Raw genomic sequence first — 21143 nt, forward strand, 5'->3', positions numbered from 1 at the left:
TGGCACCCCAACCTAGAAATTCTTGTCGGTAAATGCACGAAAAAAGTTTTGGAAAATGTTTAAGAGTGGCTGCTATTGCTAGGCCGATACAGCGATACAAATTTATTTTCTATTTCATTCCTTTTTTCAATACACGGTGTGTGCAAAACCTTACACAAGGTGCAACTTAGCAGATATATCTCCTCTGATCTGATAAAGGAATCTTTGTTAAAAACGAAATAAAGACAGGCAAAAAGACCTCAAGCATCTTGCCCCTAAGCGAGGCAATAACTAATCCGTGGCTGATCTCTTGGGGTTATGCATGTGCCTACACCGACTCTGCGTATAGAAACTAAAAACAATGTAGTTTAAAGAATACAATCTAAAGAAATATGTAATCTACAGAGTATGCGGAAATAAACTTTGTTGGGTGGGTGGTGTGATATGTGATTTACTGAAGAAGGAAGCGCCCATTGTGATATTCCTACGATGCGGCGATTTGCGTCAGCGTTGCTTAGAGCAGCAATTCTTTAACCTCCTGCCCACGGGCCAACTCCGACCCGCAACATGATTTCATCATAATTTAGTTTTCTTTTTCTGTATGCTCTGATAGATACCTTTTGGTTAACAATATATTGGTTCGAAAGGGGATATAAAAATACGAAATGCTTTAGTTAATCATTTGAACGTTCTATAGAGACATGATTTCCAAAATATCATTATCATTTAATTTAAGATTTAGTTGACGTACTCATTGTGACCACACCGTTTCCGCCACTTTCCGAGAGCCTGAGGACAGGCAAGATGTTATCTTTAGTTCATAAAGTTCACGATTTTAGCGTATGTGGCAGCTTTTATTTCTAAACTGTGTTTCATTTATTTCTTCTCTCCAACTTATTTTGCTTTTATTCAAATGTAAAAAATTGATTATTCGCTGTTATCCCAAGATAATTCTAAAACTTTTCCAGACCCTTCCTTTCATGTCAACATTGAAATAGATAAAACAATGGAACCTAATTATAAAAAACTTTGAAAAAATTGCTTTAGATTTTCTCCCAATAAATTCAATTATATATAAATTCTGGCCACCTCTACATTAACACTGGCGGCCTTTATGTATCGCAAAAACAATTATTACATTTTGGCCCATCCTTAAGATACGTTTTGCCCTTGATCTGATTTCCAGTGCATCAAGTCGACCTGACGAATATTGACATCCTAACCTAAAAATATACGTAGGTAGGATAGATAAACTATGCTACAATTAGTAGCTTTTAGCACCCCCTCCCCCTCCCTCCCTCTAGAAAGTTATAAGCTTCAGGCCAGTGAATTCGTCTTTTGAAACACATTCCCTCATTACTATAAAGTTGTTAAGCCAATCCCTTATTACATTAAACCAATTTCATGGAAAAGGCACACTAAATTTATTTTATGAAATATAGAATCTAACACGAAGTAGTATGCCTACATACCAAATCTCTTATTAAACCTGGTAAGTGTGAGATCTCAACTTCATTTTGATCAGCTTTTTCACGCAAGCTTTGTGAAAGTTGACAACTCAGTGGCCCCCGAAGAAAATCCACAAGTTCTTCCTGGCCTCGCACTCAAAATACTTGAGAATCCTGACCTAAAATAGAGATGATTACCCTTCGCCATTCCTTTCCCCCGTTCTTCATCCTTTAACATTCTGAGGCTCTGCCACCCAAGGTAAATGATGATGAGCTACGATAGCCTGTGCTCCCGGCCCTCTTCCTTCAGGTTTAGGGTCTGGAACACAAGCTAAGCAATGAGGAACTTCACAGAATGAGCGTCATAACAATTTTGTCAGGAAGCTAAAAGTTGTTTGCTCGGGCCTCTTCCTCAAGGCGAAAAAAAAATTTCAAAAGTAATGACTTTCTTGGTCCTTATTCTTATACAATTGTATTCGAATTTAATTACCTGTTTACTTTAAAACCCTCTTAACATTCTAAAGTCAGAACTACCAACAATGGTATCAGATCATTATGTTTTCAAGGGCATAAAATCTAGAATTTACTCCCAAAATCAATAAGATACAATTCAAGAATCATACTCAAATTATGCTTTATCATCTTACTTAGCTGGGGATGTTCTGCGCTGAATTCTAATTATTTTCAGGATTTTGGCGTACAGGTCGGTGGTGATTTTATCAAATTTAAATAAGGTAAACCGTTTTATCAACCATTATAAAACTGCAGAAACCCATAACTCGCTTGAGCTTCTTTACACCCTCACTTTTACAAGGTGTGAGGTTGAATTCACAGAAATATACCGAAAGGTGGCAAAAGGCATACATTTAGAACTCTTCTTCTCAAAGCAAGACAGTTTGATATTGATATTACCATTAAGTTACATTCTTTTTCGTTTTAGTGACTTACTTTTTCTGTTAAGTAGCTTACTTTTTCGTTTAAGTGACTTACTTTTTCGTTTTAGTGACTTACTTTTTCGTTTTAGTGACTTAGCGGTTAACTGGCAACAGATTGCAACCAAGGTTGTAAACATCGCCTTTAAATGTCTCAAAAATTTGGCAGCAAAATTCTGATTTATCAAAGGTCTATTAAAAACATGCTTCAAATATTTTGCTAAATTGGTCCTTCCATGCAAAGGGTTGATTGCCGATTTACTAAAATGCCAAGTATAAAAAAGGTAGAAAGAAATTAAATAATTTGTGAATTAAAGAAGATAGAAAAAGAAACATCGGAGGACAGGAAGCATTTTCCGAAAAAAACAAACAAACTGCAATCGCAATACTTCTACTTGAGATTAATACCCATAATGCAATACTAAAGCTTATTACAGACATTAACGAGAAATTGTGCCAACTTTCTCGAACTTAGTGATGGTAGCATTTTCTGACTTTGCTCTCCAATATCACACCCTTGTCATCTTCTTTTAAATCTAGAGCACATATTGTATTGTGCTGTTCGCCACTCCCTGGTAATCCGACTGTGCGTACTCTTATTGACAGACTTCTCCCACCAGCTTTAAGCTTTCTCCTCATTCCAAAAAGAACCTTTTGCAATAAATACCTACAAAGTACAAGATACTTAAATACGTAAGAAAAGCTAAGCTAGCGGCTTTTCCTTAAAAAACATCGAAGAAACAGAATAAAATTGCTGTTTTCCAATGGGAAAACGTGAATAACGCTAGGCAATCTGAGAGTGCCTGTTCCAATTTTTACATTTGATAACATCAGGTTTTGCCGATTATAAACAAGTCCAAGATTTGTAAACTGAAAGCGACTCCTTTAAAACGTCAAAAATTTGCCATCTACTTCACGATCACTTTCTATGTTTCTTAAAAAAAGAAATGTGACACGTGTTGTCTTTTCCCTGATACCTTCTAGTCAAAGTTAAACATATTGTTAATTATGCAGGAAATATGCCCACAAACAAACATAACAAAGAAGGATAGTTGTTTTGTTAATTAATAATAAAATGTCTACTTACTTTGTGTCGCTTTTTTCACTCTTTTTAGCAAGAGCAGTTTTGATCGCTTGAACCAGTTTCGGGTCGTTTTTGTCACTTCCTCTAAGAATCTGTCTCAGAGAGGTAGCACAGTGGATCAGGAAAAAAGCAAACAACAAGACGGAAATTTTTGACATTTTGAAAAAGCAAAGGAAGACTGATACCACATCAGCACTAGAGCTTGTCCGTATCTTAGGAGCTTAGTCCCCTGTCCTTGTCGCTTTTATAGCCAAGGCAACCTTGTGTAACCTGTAGAATAGATAATATTGTCAGGTGTAGAATAGATAATATTGCAATGATTTGTATGATTCCAATGCGTATAAAGTATACATCACGCCTTAAGCAAGTGAACTACGAACACAACAGTTGGTGTGCATAAATGAATAAGATCGCAGAGCAGAAGATATTAGCAACATCATTATTCCTTTTGGGTTATTTTGAAACAAACAGCTTTTTGGAGGATGGGCGTGAAGCATTAAAACCATTTTTCGTTTGAAGCATTAAAAATTACTTATTTACATGTTGGAGGATTGGATAAAAGAAACAGTCGGGAAAATGGCTACTTATCAGTGTTTATGAAAAAACAATTATGAAAGCAGCATTGTTGCTCACGTCGAATAAGTAGCATAGATACGGTAATGATGATTTGTTCCTTACATCGTTCTCCATACATTTTTCCTAAAAGCCTTGATAAAAGTCGTTCAACATAACTAAGCTTTGGCAAGGAGCCTTGTCGTTGAAGGATTATTCAGATCAACACCTTAGATGGGAAAGCAATTTAAAGGATATTTTCTTAGCTGTTAGAGAAACATTTGCATCAAAGGTTTTAGCCTTTAATGTTTCTTTGAATACGTCTTAGTGAGGACTAATGATCTACTATAAAGTATTCCATGACTAAATTACTATTAACTTTATAAAGAAACACTCGAATAAGACCACACCCACACATAAAACTGTCCGCTGTGGAGCATCTCGCGCAAGTCATATAGCTCTTGCTGCAGGCTGTCGACGTTCCTTCCCCACATGGTAGCTAGCTGTAAAGCCTACTTAGAAGAGTGCTACACAGGTATCTTGCATCGCCATTTCAATACGTTTCAGGAGCATTCCTATTTTAGTTTACCAGGTTTTTCCACGCATTCATTATCTCTGGTGACCAGTTACGTCATTTCATGATCATCAAAACAACGTATACCAAATCCTTTACATCTTTGAACTTCAAAAGAAAAGTGAATACAGTCCATTTGCTCGAGATCTAAGAGGTTCCTACGAAGAAATACTTTTCAAAAACCTTTCTCTTGGTGCACGTGGCATGTACAGTAGATCATGAACTTTTTCCATTCGAATATGCTGAAAACTGCACCAACTAGTCGGCGCCAAGCATCGTTTGCAGTTCATCCATTCTTCTAAGTTCTTGACGTAGAAACATCCATGGCTTCCACCTGAATTGTTCAAGCCTCAACTGAAAACTATTTTGATCAGGTTGATTTTTTGGGTATGGTCACAAAAAATTAAAACAGTCCAGCCGGTTCCCTTTTATTATCGAAAGAATGACAATAAAGTTGAAATTTTTATCATTTTCATTATTATCCTAAAACATGACACAAAGATAGTTAAAAGCCTATTGGTAAAGAATCGAGCTTGGAACATATTTATCTTCACGTGATTTTTATGAAAAATTTGATACTATTCGTTGAAAGCATAATTTATAGAAAGCATAAATTGTATATTCCTTAAGCTTTCAAACGGTACATATCGTTCGTCCGTCATTATGTTAGGGTGCTTCTTTTCTATACTTAGAGATAATCATTTTTTAAATACTGGAGGAATGAGACATGGAAAAATATCAAGTAGCCAGCTTACAGTTTATCTATATACAAAGCATCAGGATTTAAACATATTTACAACAGTCAAAAGTATACGAACATGAAAGCTGCTTGGATGTTACAACGGAAACCAAAATGAGCCTTGTCTCAAATATGAAGGCATCGTGTTAGGAAGAATAATCATTGCTGCTGATGAAAATTCTGAATACTTTGCTTTTCAAGGAGCATTAAACAGTAGCAGCAGATGGCAAGCATACTAGCCTTCACACTACATAAGAAGCAACAGGCCTCAACTTCCAGGAAAGCTGAAAATAATACCCATGTAAGATTTTATGCATGAAAATAAAAACCTCCTACACAGGATTTTAATATCAAAATCGCTGTACAGAAATTGGAATAGATAGGCCCACTGATAACTGACGAAAATCTTGCTTATACCTAAACTACGGTATAAATATAAATTTTTCAAACAACAAAATTAAGAAAGAGGGATCTCGGAAAGAGCAACGAAGAATCACGATTGACTCTCCCTACATTCTAAAACCAACTGTCTTAGTTTTTGGGAGTTTGAGCCTATCGAAGTTGGTAAACAGGGCTTTGTAACCGTTGTTGATGTTGATGTGCATTTTCTTATTGACTGTGATTCAGTTATGCCTTTGCTGTGTTTGTATCCCTGTGAACTAGGTGTTTGAATATCTTCCGACGTTAATCTGACTGGTTTAGCTGGCAACTGTTTACGACGCGTGACTTCTTTTCGACTTTTTGTAGTCGGCGCAGAAGTTGGAGGAGATGGAACCGTGTGCCGTTGATCAGCAAATTTCCTTGAATAATTAAAAAAACAACCTTAGCATCACAAGATAAAACACTACAGTAATTTAGTCGTACTATACCATCGAATGTTCTACGATAAAATTCATCAGGTTTCATCATAATATTACTCTATACCTTTGGAGTCAAGACTGTCTAACTCGATATGTTGATAAGCCGAGGGTTCAAAACATGAACAATATATAAATGCACTCATACGATTGGCGCATAGAACAGAACAGTTCTAAGTGCTGACAGTTCTAGGTATACGGCATTATATGACAGGTAAACTGTTCCAATTTTTATCAAAAGAAACTATAACTCCATTGGCATTGAAGGAGATCTCAGTCCTCATAATTTTCCACATACCAGCAGTTACTGAATTGTAAATTGATTTAATTGTGAAATATAATAAGATACTTTCGAAAGATATGTTCTGCTTCACACTCTTTTGAGCTAGAGGGTAGCGTTTACCTTTCAATTTCACTGTTTAATGAAAAATGCACCATTTCGTGTGCATCGAGGGTACAGGCAAAAATTCAACTTTTAAAAAATATCCTGAAACTGTTTCGAGGAAATACAAAATGAAATAACGAACTTATGAAAACGTTTGCGATCAAAAATAAGATATAAATGACCCTCAAACAGTAAAACCCCAAAGCACGTTGTTTACTAATACAATCAGTTCAGATCCGTGGAAACAGTTTCCATGGAAAAGTTGTTTCCTTGTGCAAAAATCCGTTGGTGATGTCATTTCAGCATGGCAAAGAGCATCGTTATCTAATATTGAGCCGATAAGCTCACCATTCATTCATCACAGCTATGTATCCGTTAATTCATCATAATCGGACAATATTTTAAGAAATGGGTAAGGTAGGACAATAGAAGGGCGTGGCACCGTAGCGCAGATTAAAAAGTTTAAGACTTTTCACCTGGGTTGAGCCTGGGTTAACGTTAACCTGGGTTAGAAATTTTGTAGTGTAAACGCAGCTTACCTGGGTTGACCCCAGGTTAAGAACTTCGAAATGCAGTGTAAATGCAAACCTGGGTTGAACCCAGGTTAACGATCTAATTCGCGCATGCGCTTTTTGACCCATGAAAGGCGCCAAACCTAAACAAATTCATCTCGGAACGCTCGTGCAGAAAGATCCTTCAATTTAAAGCAGCATATTTTGAAAATGAATGAAACAAGGGTTGAAAGAGGTACACTGAGGGGCGACGATGAAGTCATGTCGTTTATCGAAATGTGGGCAGACGAAGACATCCAGCAACAGCTAGATTCATGTATCAGAAAGTGTCCTTCACAACGAAGCGCATGTGTGACGAATCTAACCTGGGTTCAACCTAATTTTGCGTTTACACTATACTTTGTTGCAAATGTAGTGTAAATGAAAGTGGGTTCAACCTGGGTTCAACCCAGGTTAGCATTAACCCAGGTTAAAAGTTGTAGTGTAAACAGGGATTTATATCAAACTAAACACAACGGATCACAGAAATTGGAAAGAATGTCCCCTGCTAATGAGAGCCTATCTTCACCCTGCACACATTGGAGATCGAAAAACCAATAGGAAAAGGGGACAACTGATTGGCTTCATTTCTGCCAATTATCGTCTCTAAAACTCCAACATGAGTTAAGAGTCACTTCCATACATTGTTTGATTTGAAAAATTCTTGGATGGCTTCATAACATCATATTCTTAGAATTTTTTATTTTGGACCATAAAATCTCATATAATTACAAATTGAATATATACAAACAGAGTTCAGACTCTAGAACAAAAACAAAAGTAATCCTCTATTAACTTGATGTATTCTATTGGCCGTACCTTAGATTTTATCTCTTTGATGCCGTATCTCAGAGTTTACAAAACCTCTTTTCCCTTATTGATTTGCCTTTGGTTTACTTCATGATTTTACATCAACTTGTCCTATTTGTAGAGTTCTTATCATTGTTTTTTGCTTTGAAAATAGCTTCAATGCAAATTTGAACAAAAATGGTGCTTTGCTAGCAAAAATTAAACCATAGCCTTGCCAAATACAGATCTAAATATACGTACATGGAATTCGACGTCGGAGATTGGCGATGTTCGTGAAGATGTCCTGCTTTGGAGGGGTTTTCAGCAGGACTTGAAGCAGTTACCAGGAGCTCTTTTTCCAGTCTCAAGCCAATGTCTTGTAAGTCTGTTATATAAAGAATTTCAAAATCAGTTCTCATCTATTCTTGACCATGTAAACAAAACATTCTAGAGGCATCAAAATTACGTATACACTGAGGACATATTATCAGCAAAATAAATAACCAAAAAGGAAAAATTTGAACAAAGTATCACATATCAAGAAGAAATTTTTTTAAAAATCGAATGAAAACAATTTAATCCATCATGAAAATGAATTTTTGAAAATAAATTTTTTGTTATTTTTCGCAAGTTTTGTGACAAAAACCTGTTATGTTAGAAAGGTACCAGGGGCGGCTGGGAGTAAATTTTTTTTGGTATTACTTTTTCAAACGTATGGAAAATGCAAGAAAAAGGAAAATTAACAATTTCTTTATGAAGGAATTTTGAACCTCCTCAGCTGGAGGGGTATATGGGCTTTGCAACACCCCCCCCCCCCAATTTGGCCCAGCCATACGTTGGGGAAATATGCATATCTTCAATTGACTCTAAAAAACAAACAAAAAGTCACTAAAAGACATAAATTGGTCGGGTATACACATTTTTGTAAGCAACTAAGAATCTGAGCGAATGCTGAAAGTTTTAAGTTAATTGGCAATTTTAGTGCTGTATCTCCTAGAAAATAAATGCAGATACTTCCTTGCTAGCATTTCAAAAAGAAATCTATGAAGAGCCTGATTTCCTGTTGGTCTTTTTAAACAAACTGGAGGGCTGTAACATTTGTCTGAAGGGCTTTCGAGTGGTGATTAAGCGAAAAAGATTTGGCGGCCCCTTCCTCTGAGCCACCATGTGGGCCCGTTATTAGAATCGCGATTGTAATAACGGAAACCACTGCGTGAAAGCCCTCTGAATACATTCAAGGTTCAGTTCAGTTCATCATTCATTTCAAATGCCTTTACATAAGCAACTTGCAACATTTTGAATAGCTACAGTTTACAAATGTACAAATAAAATTTGAAAGGATGCAGGCTAAAAATTTATTATAGAAAAATACATGACGAGATATATCTGGCACGGCCTTTCAGTTCGAGACGTTGCTAGTGAGTTAATTCCACCCGTTTCAAAATAATAACACTTTGAACACCCAGACGATGGTCATTCACTTGATCTTCCACAACACGATTCATTTCGAAACAGCTAACTTACAAGCAAAATCATAAAACAGCACTGGCAAAAGGTAAATGGCCGCGTTATTAGAATCCCAGAAGTAATAACGGGGCTGCTAGGCTCCTTTATTTCAAGGACTAAGAACAATTGAATTTTACGTCATCGGTGAGTCCCGTGACAAAGACTTTGCTGATTTCCGTTATTAGAAACGCGAAAGTAATAATGAGATCGGGAGCCTCGAACTAGCTTTGAACGATTTGAAATACCATTGAAAAACATAATAGGCTTCCTGTGGTTAAGGATTAGCAGGTAATTATCATCCCCTCCAGATGAATAGAGGACAGATACCATATTATTTCTACGTCATTGGTTGTGTCTAGCAGACGAATGCACCAAACTGATAAAGACTTTGGAAAAAGTGTTATTACAGTAATAACGGTAATAACACTGCCCGCCGCCCCTGAAAGGTACTAGTGTAACATGTGATTGTTATGCAGATTATGTCATTGTGTTGTCATCTTTGAGTGAGTTTTATCGAGTTTTTGTTGTAGACTGTGTTCACTTGCTAATCTAAATGTTCTAACTTACACACATTAGAGAGTTTTACATTGAATTGAGATCAGGATTTTATAGGGGTGAATACTGTCTCTATAGAAACACGTCCTTATAACATGGCAACAAGAAACTACATCACACTTTAATCAATTCATTTACTTATGGCTCCCTAAATATCACATAATTGCTGTTAGCCCTCAAAATCTGAGAAAGAAACCCCCAACTTTCATGATAAAACAAAAAGCCAAGAATTTCAATAATTCTAAATTGTACATTAATTTCTAGTCCTACAGACCATAAAGAAATTGTACACTCCTTAATTTTCCAAAGCAAATACCTTTTAAGCTGGGCTCTTCCACGCGCTGTTCGGCAGATGCGCGAAACGTTGACTCGTCAAAAAGGCATTGCTGAAATACAACAAATATAAATGTTTATAGTATATATATGTATATAAGACCTGTCCTTGGTATGACAAAACCGAAGATCCATGAAATATATGATAACCACAGCAATGTAGTGCAGGGATGGCGCCAAAAAAGAAATGCTGGGGGGGGGGGGGGGCTGTAATGTTAGAGTGCCGACAGTGAGTGAACCACCCACAAAGATGTAATATAGCATCATTTTCGCTGTGGTAATTCTAGTTCAAAAAATAAAAAAAAAATTGAAAAAAAAGTTATGAAAAGGCCGACATTGCTTAAAATTTTTAAAAAATTGAAGTGCCGATGAATGGGGCTCAATTAATTTTGGGGGGGCTCCTGCCCTCCCCCCAAGCACCCCCGGTGGCGCCATCCCTGGTGTCTCTCGTAAATTTAAATGCCCCTCGTAAATTTATTGTATCACATTTGCCAATCCAGCTGGCAAGACCGGTTGCAACATAATTTCACGTTACTATCTGTGCATAACAACTGTAGAGAAATCTTTCTAATGCCTTCAAATAAAATAAGTAATTGTTAGAATCAAGCAATATTTCAAAGATTTACAAATATTTTGGCATTTTCTAAAGACTGATATCAGTTGAAATTATTAAATTTCAATCCACCTTATTACGCAAAAAGTCACAATTGAATGCCCCGAAAAGATTTCTTTCTTGCCTTCTACCTTGCTAACAAATTAGGGCCTGTGAGCTGATAGAAAATGTAAAATGGATAAAAATCCCTGGACATTGAGGAAAAGCACAATCTTACAAAAGAATTACTTCTAGATCATTGCACAAAAAAAACCTTTGTCTGTTATGAACAATTCTGTCTTGCTCTATATAAAAAACTTAAATGATAAGGTGATGGAATACCTGCAAAAAGGCAATATCTTCGTGTAAGCCATTTCTTTCTTCTTCTAGACTTTCCCTTCAAAAAGTAAGCAACGTCATGGAACTAATTTTCAATCACACCCTTAAACAACCATAACAAACAGAATCGCTCATCGTCTCTATATATGGCCTCTAGCCTTCCAGAATTTCCTGCCATCAACAACTGTTTAGCATTGGTTTACTTAATATAAGGCTGGAAACACTGTCACGCCATTAAGGGGGGTGGGGGGGTTCCCGTTCGGTTCCCGTACGCTTGCAAATCAAAGTTTTCATTTAACTACTTCGCATTCATTATAATGAACAAGCATGCTTTCTTGATTTGTCACCAGACGTTATCAACATAGCTTTTTTCTTGATGGTAATAAAAAGTAAAAAAATAATCAGCTGAATTAAAAACGATAATTTTATAAGTGTACAAAAAGGCGAAAAAGTATCAATTGATTTCTAAATGCTATTCAAAGTACAGCCCCCCCCCCCCCCCCCCATCATCAGCTAGAGAAACTACCTTATAATATCTGCAAGTTCCTCAATCTCATTTGTTGATTTCCCTGTGCCGCTTTCTAGGAAATGATCACGGAAACCAGAGCTGCATGAGCTTGATCTACCGCTAGACATTGGTCGCAACGGCGTCTCTCTCCCATCTCGAGTGCTGCGAGCAGTCTGCGGTCGCTCCTGCGATGGACTGGACCTTTCTAGAAGCGGAGAGCGCAAATATTTAGTATACATTATCTTTATAATGCATCAGATTTTATTGCAAATAAGGTGAGAGAATTAGGTCCACAGAAACTTCAAATATTACTGATTCAGTTAGCTCAGTTAACTGAAGGTTATTTTTTGATCAAAGATTTAAATAATATCAGCAGAACTCGAAAAAGGTCTCAAATTTGCTTATTGGACACATTTCTTCATGACGTACAAAATTGTGTAAGAACCCGCTTTTCTGACTTTTTGTAAATGTAATTCCATAAGTAGTGCAAAATTTAAGATTGCACGGAAAAGCAGAAACATAGCACACAAAAGTACATTTCAACTTGCCTTTGGTCATTATTCGACATTAATACTCTTGGGAGAATCCGATGAAAATTAAATGGCACAAAAAACCCATGCTTCCTCCCAACAAAACTAAAAAATCTTGACATGATGGCGCCAAGAAGAGCACATGCACCAATAGAAACTTCAATTTGATCATCACTTCTATCATACTAAAAATTTCAAGTTGTTTTTTTTAAATAGAGCTTGATAAGATACTGTACACTTTTCTAATCTTTTTCCTTTTCTTTTGTACCACAGCCCTACTTATTGCTTTTACTAATTTTGGTAACTTTTATATCTTAATCAAATGGATGGGTAACTCTGATATTTATAACTGCGAAATAAGTTTTGTTGCTTTCGTTTTAAGGTAGTTTTGGCCTAACATGGGTCTCCCTAAACCATTGCATCACTAAGAACACTTTATGATCACAAAATTTCCAGGAAGTAATCCTAAGTTTATGCTGCTCCCTGAATACCCAAATTGATATAGGCCTGGTACCAGCACTATGGAAATGATGAAGATGAAAGAAAAGGGCTGACATAACTTGTAACATGTAACACGATCCTGTTACAGAGTGGTAACCAGTGCTAACAATAAAGCATAATGCAAAATTGTTCATTAACCAAACCGTCATAAGAGCCAAAGTTACTGGGTAAATAAAGCAAAAATAAAAAACCCATAAATTGTATGCTAACTTTTCTATAAGAAACATGCTACAAGTATTGAGTACTGTGCAATCGGAAAAGATTAAGAAATTTCAGCACAGGTAGGAATTTTGTAAAAAGCCAAGACTTCCAACTTTTGTGAAAACCAATTAGTTTATTGGCTGGTTGGCATAAAACTTCAACGTTGAGAATAAAAATATACTTCTCATATCTAGATATATCTTAAAACGAATCACTTGAAAGAAATGTCAAAGTAATTTGAAAACTATTGAAACATTAATGAAGCTTGCTGTTTGCAACTGCATATACTATCCATCCCCAGCAAAACTTCATTTATCATGAAGAACCAAATAAACAGGCCCCAATAATGACATTAGCAACACCATTTTAAGAGATTTTTAAGAAACAACAAGTATTGAAATTGCCTAAAGTGTTAAAAAATTGGAGAACTCAACATCAACCTTTGTTCCTCATAAAAATGAGTGTAGTCAACTGGGTGGATACAAACCTGTTTTTTAAGTTGTTAACAGGTGTCATATATTTTGACAGTACAAAGCAAAAACCAATGTGATATCACTTGTATGCATACCTTTTTCAATACAAATGTTTCTAACAACTTCAGACTGAAAAGGGCTAAGACTTCTTATGTCTCCTCTAAAATGCAAACAAAATTTATTAAAAATAACAAATGGCTGGTCTGAAGAAGCCAAAAAGCATGATTAAAATGATCATAAATGCTACACTTCCACTAAGTATTTGTTTTTAGTACAAGTTGCAAAAGAAGAAACCAATCCTGCAAAACTAACTTAAGGGTACCTAATAAAAAACAGGGTACAAAATAAAAATAGCAATGGTAAGATAAAAGTATTTCTAAAACTTAAAAAAAAGTAAGACTGCTTACTTGCAATAATTATCAGATCTTTCTTGCAAGAGCTTGACAAACAATTGTATCTGTTTGATCAAATTTTCCCTCACATTTGGAGGTTCAGGTAGAGCTAAAGCTGGAAAAATAGATTCAAGTATATACAGTTGTTTAAACATATTGTGTAAAGACATGATTACTACAAAGCATATCAAACTTTACAAAATTCAAGGAATGTAGCATTTGTTTACAATTAAAACATCAATTGGGAATAAATGCATATTAGTTTAAAAATGTATGGCAATATAACTATTGTTCATACATTTTGAAAGAATTTGATCTACACAATACTGTTAAAATTCAAGAGCAGAACATCTAAACCTATTTTTTGTTATTAAACTTTGATTTAAGAAATATGACTTTGTAAAAAAGATTGAGGATTTCATTGATCATTGCTGAAATTTCATTTTTGTGAGAAAATTTGGTTTGCTTGACTACCTTGGCCTGTAATGAAAACTGTATGAAGATTACATTTGATGAACCTTTAAAATATCATTAAACTTTTGCATTGCTTTCAGGGTTTGGTGAAAAGCTGGATGCTTATGGTGACTTGGCAGAGGAGTCAAATTATGGGCAAAATTTATTCTCAATGCAAGTTTCTTTCGCTAAATATATTTTCCCATTTTTTGATGCTGTTCATTACTTTGTTTCATACAAGGATCTTGTAACAGTGCATTATTTGTATGAAAATGCTTCCTGCCATTGATCACCCATCCCCAAGAATAGAAAAATAAGCAGAACTTTAGAAATTCAATATGTTCTTGAAACGTTTGATCTTTTTGAAAAAGGCTTTTTCCTTTTCTGTATGATCCTTTCTTATAGTACTAAAATGAGAAAGAAAGCTGGTACATATTGAAAATTCTAGAAAATACAATCTTGTAATATGTTCTTGCCTTTTTGTGCATCTTATAATCAATGTAAAATTAAATGTAGTTTGCATTAAATAATGTTTCTTATGTAATTACTTGTAGATTGGATTTAGGATTAATTGATGAATGAAAACTGAAAACTGAAAAACTGAAACTAGAACTATTTAACTGGTCAAACATCAAAATGTTCCAAGTTTTCTCACCATGTCTTGGGCCATCATTCTCCTCTCTGCATTCCCTCCAAATCTCGAGCAATGTATCAACCTAAAATATTTATCATATTTATATAATCCTTTTTAAAGTAGAAGCAACTGTTTTTCTTCTTACAGAAAGTTAAAGAATATTTTTAATGAAAAAGCTAAGAATTACTTCTTGATGAAGATCTACAGTCTCTTCAATTAATGAGCTCCCGATCAGCTTTTTAATTTCAAGCCTTTCTTCCTCCAATGTTTGCTTTTCGATGTAGGCCCAAATCGATTCTCGAGGCTCGAAAGTCTCAGGTGGCTGAGGTGATGTGAGTGCACTCATCGTCTACACACGCAATATTTCATAATGAAAGCAACATCCAATTCTGCTAAAAAATGAACATCAACAAATAATGATAAAACCCCAAAAGACATGCTATGGTCCTTTCCGTTTCTAAGATCTAAACAGGTCTTAGAAACGAACCCATTTCTTTTAAGCCTCTTTCTGATACTGGGCAGCTTGGCGGTATTAACTACAGACTTATATTATAAAAATCAATTTTATATGACTGTGAAGACCCGAAATTGGTAAAATTCGGAAATTGAATAAATTGCCAGGATTTAATTTGCATTGGAAATTTGTCTTTCTATCTATGTGGGTTTTTGAGCATAGGAGGCCAGCGAGAAAACAAAATGAATGGAAATAAATTATCATTCGGTGACAGCTGCATGTCAGTTAACTGAAAATCATTGGAATGATCTTTATATATTTTCTACTATTGCATAGATGAATTATAAGAAAAAAATAAAATCTCATTGGTGAAAACAACTCTATTTCGTGTACATATGTGCAACCCTTGGGGATATATTTCCTAACTAACAGATGATCACTATGTCTATCATTATTGGTAGTCACTATTTGTCGTGATTATGTTAAACAGCAACAGCCAAACAAAAAAATAAACAAATTCAATTTTGCAAAAATACTTAGAACATGGATAGCTGAAGTGTAATTTATCAGTTATGTATGCCAATCAACACCAAATGGCTGAAAAGCAGGCAGTGAAGGCAAGAAATCACTTATTTATTTTCCTTTCTGCTACTTGATTCCCACAATACAATTGATAATGAAATTCTCATTGTGGAAATTAAAAAACACTGTGTTACTGACAGTCATTATGTTTAAATACTAAACATTCACATTGAGATTCCTATATGCTGTGTTAAAATTTATAATTAACCAAAAGAAAGCAATGGAATAATAATTATTTAATTGAGAAGGTGTCTCATTATAAAAATTAGGTAGATGGTTTAGCTTAGCCATTGATCAAAGGTTTAATCTTAAAAACAGACTGCTTATTGAGTATTTTACGATTATTTTATCGTCTAGTGGAACCAAGTCCCACACAGATGTTCACAAGCTATAGAACGAAAGGATAATGAATGTGATAAGGTAGGATTTAGAGTCCTTGGTCATCTTATCTTAAAAAGCACGCACGGCTTGATAAGTAGTTTTTTTCTCACAGATTAAGTAAGTCACTGATATTTAAGAATACATGCTCAAGTACATAAAACATAATCTATCATATAAATTTAAAACCTTTTTATTCAAATGTGGTGAAGGATATTTAACTCCATGTTTGGATCTTGTCAAAGTTTCTCTTTTTCTTTATCGTCTCATGAACGTTTCTACAATCAAATATTGCCAGAAAAGGTTCTTATGTGTAAGTGTGACCTAAATTTGAAATTTTAGCCTAACAGGTTCTTAAAACCCAGGTTTTTAATATGTGGATTTTTAATGTATTGGCCCACATTAAGTATGAAACTCGGAGTTACAATTTTCTACATTTCAAGGGTTCTACACTCTATAACATAAGGTACTACATAAAGTAACGCCAATCATTTTTGCACAGCCCTATAGTCTCGCTTAACATTACACTTCTGAGTAGAAATAAAGATGATCAAAACGTTCCAAAATTTGGTCTACGATAGCATAGGAAAAGGTCAGCATAAAACAAGTAGAGAGTCTATCAACTACCAAAGTAACAACAAACTGTTGAAAACGTGCTTCTTTATCAACAGTCTATTTACAACATAAATTGCTTATTTAAACAGCCAGATATAGGCATACGTAATAAGAATGAGAAAAATAACACAAAGAAAAAGATTTTGACAACTTATGTCAATAATGATAACAGTGTTATCTTGTGTTTTCTGTGAAACACTAAGTCAAAGCATTGATTTATCAAACGAAGTTTTCCCACGTGTTATGCTAGTCCTCAAAGAAAAACACTCTGACAAGACGATTTTCATTAGCAAAACACAAATCAATTTACCATCAGAACAATTAATTCAAGCGAGCAGCTTATGATGAATGGCTTTCTCACGGAAAGCTAAAGGAAATATCTGTCCTTTTGATAAAAGAAAGCTGAAAAGTTGACAACGACAGGTTTTAATTGAATAGCAATTCGTCAAATTACAAAAATGCTGTAGATTCTGTAATTGAAGAAGCATGACTAATAGAAACCTGATTATACCTGGTACCTTTTTGCTATCAAAGATGTGTTTTGAAGTATAAGCTATACAGTTATTCGCCAAGGTCAAATCCAACCTTAAGCAATAGCCTTGAAATGACTGTCATGACAAGACAAAAGACCTTGTAAACAGCATAGGGCATTGCTAGCCTATAAGAAAATACAGAAAGTCCAATTGATATTGACAGGCAACACCCTTTTAAACTAAGGTAAAACTTATGTTAATTTCAATACTCTGTGGCTCAAACTTGCTTCAGGAAATCTCAATTTTCACAATAGGAAAGAAATGTTAGGCAGTTTCTAGAACTTTGAGACTTTGGCAAAAGAGAGTGGCGTTTAAAAGCGGATGGCAGTGCATCATTAGAGGAAGCACCATTTAAAGGGACAAGACTTTCTAACAGTATTGAAAGATTTTTGCTAGCTGTTTATCACAAAAGAGAAAAAACAACTGTTCAATTTGAACTCGCACGAAATCCCGTTTAAAAAATACATTAATGTTTTTTTCAATGTCACAATACATACTCAAGTTGAATCCAAGTTGAATTAAAAACTGACCTACTTTTGATCTATGAATAGAGGAATAAAACTTAAATTTTGTTAATTGTTTTAACAAATCTTGTTAGAAGCGACTTCGCAGTGGTCACTAATTCTCTTTTATCAACAGGAGTCTAGCAACAAGATGATAGGATAATCTCGCATACAGCTGTAACTACCAGCTTTTATAGTGGCGTTTCATATGTGACCTGAGTCACTTTTAATATCATTACAAATCATCTATTCATTTTGAGCCCTCCCGCTTGATGTTGTCCAAAACATTGCGAATTAGTACACTGGCTGCTAACCACGACTCCTCACACAAAAGCACCGATTCAATATGCAAGGAGACGTCGCAGCGACAAGATCTATGTGCAAAAAGCCATCCTACCGTGTAACAGAATCAACATCTAGTTTATTGTAAACGGACTAAGGTTTATTTATTTTCGTATCTCTTCATTATTTCTCGAATTCAGATCCCTCACTGGCTAGTTAAATCTGGCTCAGAAGCTGGCGTCACTGTAATTTATTTTTGATTACATTGTTTGACATACTACTGGCAGTAAACCACTTTCAGCATTGTATCACAAAGTTATGTCTAGACACATTCTAAAAGACTTTAGCTGAACATTTGATTTGTTTCACTAGATTCATTAGCTTTGCCTGAGGGTTTGAAGATAGAACGATCATAGGCATTATGGATTCGCTAGCCAATGTTATGATCAGGAATCATAGAAAAAAAATCGTCTGTTCACTTTTAATTGCCATATTACACGCCATAAATGCATCTATATATTTTTCAAACTGCTGTACATGTCATGTGTACATGTCATAGAAAAATATAAACTTCATATCAAAATCTCAGTCTAGTTCGAAAGTTTTCGACAAAGAAAGAAAAAGTTGTTAGTTTGACATCAAACTGTCGTATGACTGTAATTTTCTCCAAAACAGTAAACGAAATCAAAACCGAACTTTCACAGGATATTTCTTGATTAATGGCAAGTTGAATATGGTGTAAGATAAATATTACCTACAAAAATATCTTAAGCGTTTATGAAAATATTAACACAAAGAACGAAACTCGGAAACTTCTATGGATATCCGGTGATATATAGAAAGCATCTTTTGTAAAGAACGATACACATCCACACGAGCAAAACAAACGACGGAGAATTCCCGAAAATGAATTCATCTTCCTCTTGAAAGATGTTAGCATTTTTCGACTTTTACATTGTTACCATAAACAACCCTTGTGACTCGAATTGGGTTGACATGTGCTGTTTGTAAGAACCATCGAAGCTGCGGAATCTTTAAATATTGTAAAAAGGACACAAAACGCACAGAACAAGAGATAAGATAGAATTAGAACATAAATGATTCAAAAAATTGAGAGTTCTACTAACAGATATGAAGTTAGAGCATGGAAATGGCAATAGAGCACTTTTCAAACAAAGGATCCTGAAGACGCCCTGTATCCCCTGTTGCCTAGGGATCTCTGAAATCATTATCCATAATCAACTTTAGATTATAGAATTTTCAAGGCATATAGCCTAGCCTGTTTTTAGTTTATTGTTCAAGGACATTAGAACGCAAACAGCTTTGGCGTGTTGCTTTTGATCTAGGTAGCTTTTGCTATTCACGAAGAGGTGGGAAGATTTAAAAAAGAGCTTCCAGTATGCGTTCTGAAATTGACGTTGTTGCAGCTTTCGCCAAGGATAAATTTTTCATATAACTCCTTAACGTATGGTGAAATATCACAAACTCTGAGCTTTTTTAACAACTCCTAGCTCTAGGAAAAGCTTATAGACTGTATGTTGATGACTTTTTTAGAACCTATGTATGGTATTGCATTGTAAAAGGTTAAAAATTTATGCTATCAATGCACATAGCAGTTATACTTAAAGCGTTGATGTCAAGAATCTTAAGCACATCATAGAAACACTGTCTAATTTGTATAGATGTATTTATTAAACTTTACTTAGTACAATCATTTCTTCGGATGGTTTTACAGGAACAGTACTAAGCGAGTAAGTAAGCTTTAATGATTGCATCAAACTTAGGCTCCGATCGATCAAAGCATTCTTAATACTAATATAACATGTTTCCTAGGACACCCATAATTACTTGTCATGCATCATCCTATAACAGTTAGTCTTAAGAAGTGTTCGTGAATAATTTGTGAGCTTACAAAAGACAGTTTGCGTCCTACAGAGGCGCAGTTGTGACACCACTGTTATTTTTCTGTATGAAAAAACAAAGGTGTACCATCAAAGGGCTCCCCTTCAAACCTGCGAAGCCGATTATGGATTTCTTCTCTGTTGTTTATAGTGCCTTGGCATGAAGTGTAACTTATAACAGCTACTCTGCGTTTTGGGGTTGCTTTCGGGATTCATCCAGAGGCGAAATTATAGTGAAGAAAATCATAGGATGCATAGTCGCAATAGAATGGACAGATAAAAAGAAAGTTTCAGAGTCTAGTTGAGAATAAGTCCTTATTTATCTAGATGATTGTTTAAATGTGTTGTGCGTTGGTAGCTCTCAAAGTCGTGTAATTAGATTGATGCTAGTCAACGTTACAAAAATTCAGGGAGGACTCACAAGTAAAGACATCCGTTCTACGATTCCTAGAAGATAAAGTTTTTAAGTTGTAACAAATGAAGTCAAATATAAATCGTGATTACCAACTTCAACATAATGAGCGAGTGGATCGTGATTTAATCTATGTAATTGCTTATATGTAAGTTTAAGTGTTCAAAGTTATTGTTGCTATGGGCAGTTCATTGCATTGTTTTGTTCGATGTCAGAACATAATTTAGCCACTCATTTGGGCGTTAGCTCGTCTCATAAGACTGACTTGATGAACAGTCTAGTTGAAAAAGAAGACAAGTTTTGGATGGAAGGGTTTTAATACGATAGTGAAATGATAAATTCTTCTTTTTCAGTTGCTAAATGGATCCAAATTATAGATATAAAAAGAAGAGAACCAATGAAAGAGCATAAGTAGAATCTAAAGCTTTTCAAAAATGAAGAATCATTAAGATTTATTGGCAGAACAATAAAATAGAAAGCAATTAAAGAGAAATTATCAGAATACCAAAGGGTCATCTTCACAATAAATTCTAATTGGTATTAATTAGCAAAAGGCAAGCTATTCATCAAACATGA

General features: G+C 35.0%; 1 protein-coding gene across 2 annotated transcripts; it reads right to left on the minus strand.

Annotated features, from left to right (window-relative positions):
• Nucleotides 1-2734: 2734 nt before the first annotated feature.
• Nucleotides 2735-15392, minus strand: LOC135694393 (coiled-coil domain-containing protein 24). Of its 2 annotated transcripts, XM_065213110.2 has the most exons (11): nucleotides 15095-15392; nucleotides 14929-14989; nucleotides 13836-13935; nucleotides 13524-13588; nucleotides 11742-11928; nucleotides 11219-11273; nucleotides 10268-10337; nucleotides 8152-8275; nucleotides 4410-6108; nucleotides 3447-3713; nucleotides 2735-3026 (listed from the first exon to the last, which is right to left on the minus strand). In XM_065213110.2, exons 1-9 carry the CDS (start codon nucleotides 15251-15253, stop codon nucleotides 5802-5804), a joined length of 1128 nt encoding a protein of 375 aa, XP_065069182.2. In that variant the 5' UTR covers nucleotides 15254-15392; the 3' UTR covers nucleotides 2735-3026; nucleotides 3447-3713; nucleotides 4410-5801. The 2 variants fall into 2 exon arrangements, with proteins under 2 accessions (XP_065069182.2, XP_065069181.2); XM_065213109.2 differs by having other exon boundaries at nucleotides 3447-6108.
• Nucleotides 15393-21143: the final 5751 nt, after the last annotated feature.

The sequence above is a fragment of the Rhopilema esculentum genome, chromosome 8, assembly GCF_057945365.1.
Source record: "Rhopilema esculentum isolate cy_ngs chromosome 8, ASM5794536v1, whole genome shotgun sequence".
NCBI classification, from domain to species: Eukaryota; Metazoa; Cnidaria; class Scyphozoa; order Rhizostomeae; family Rhizostomatidae; genus Rhopilema; species Rhopilema esculentum.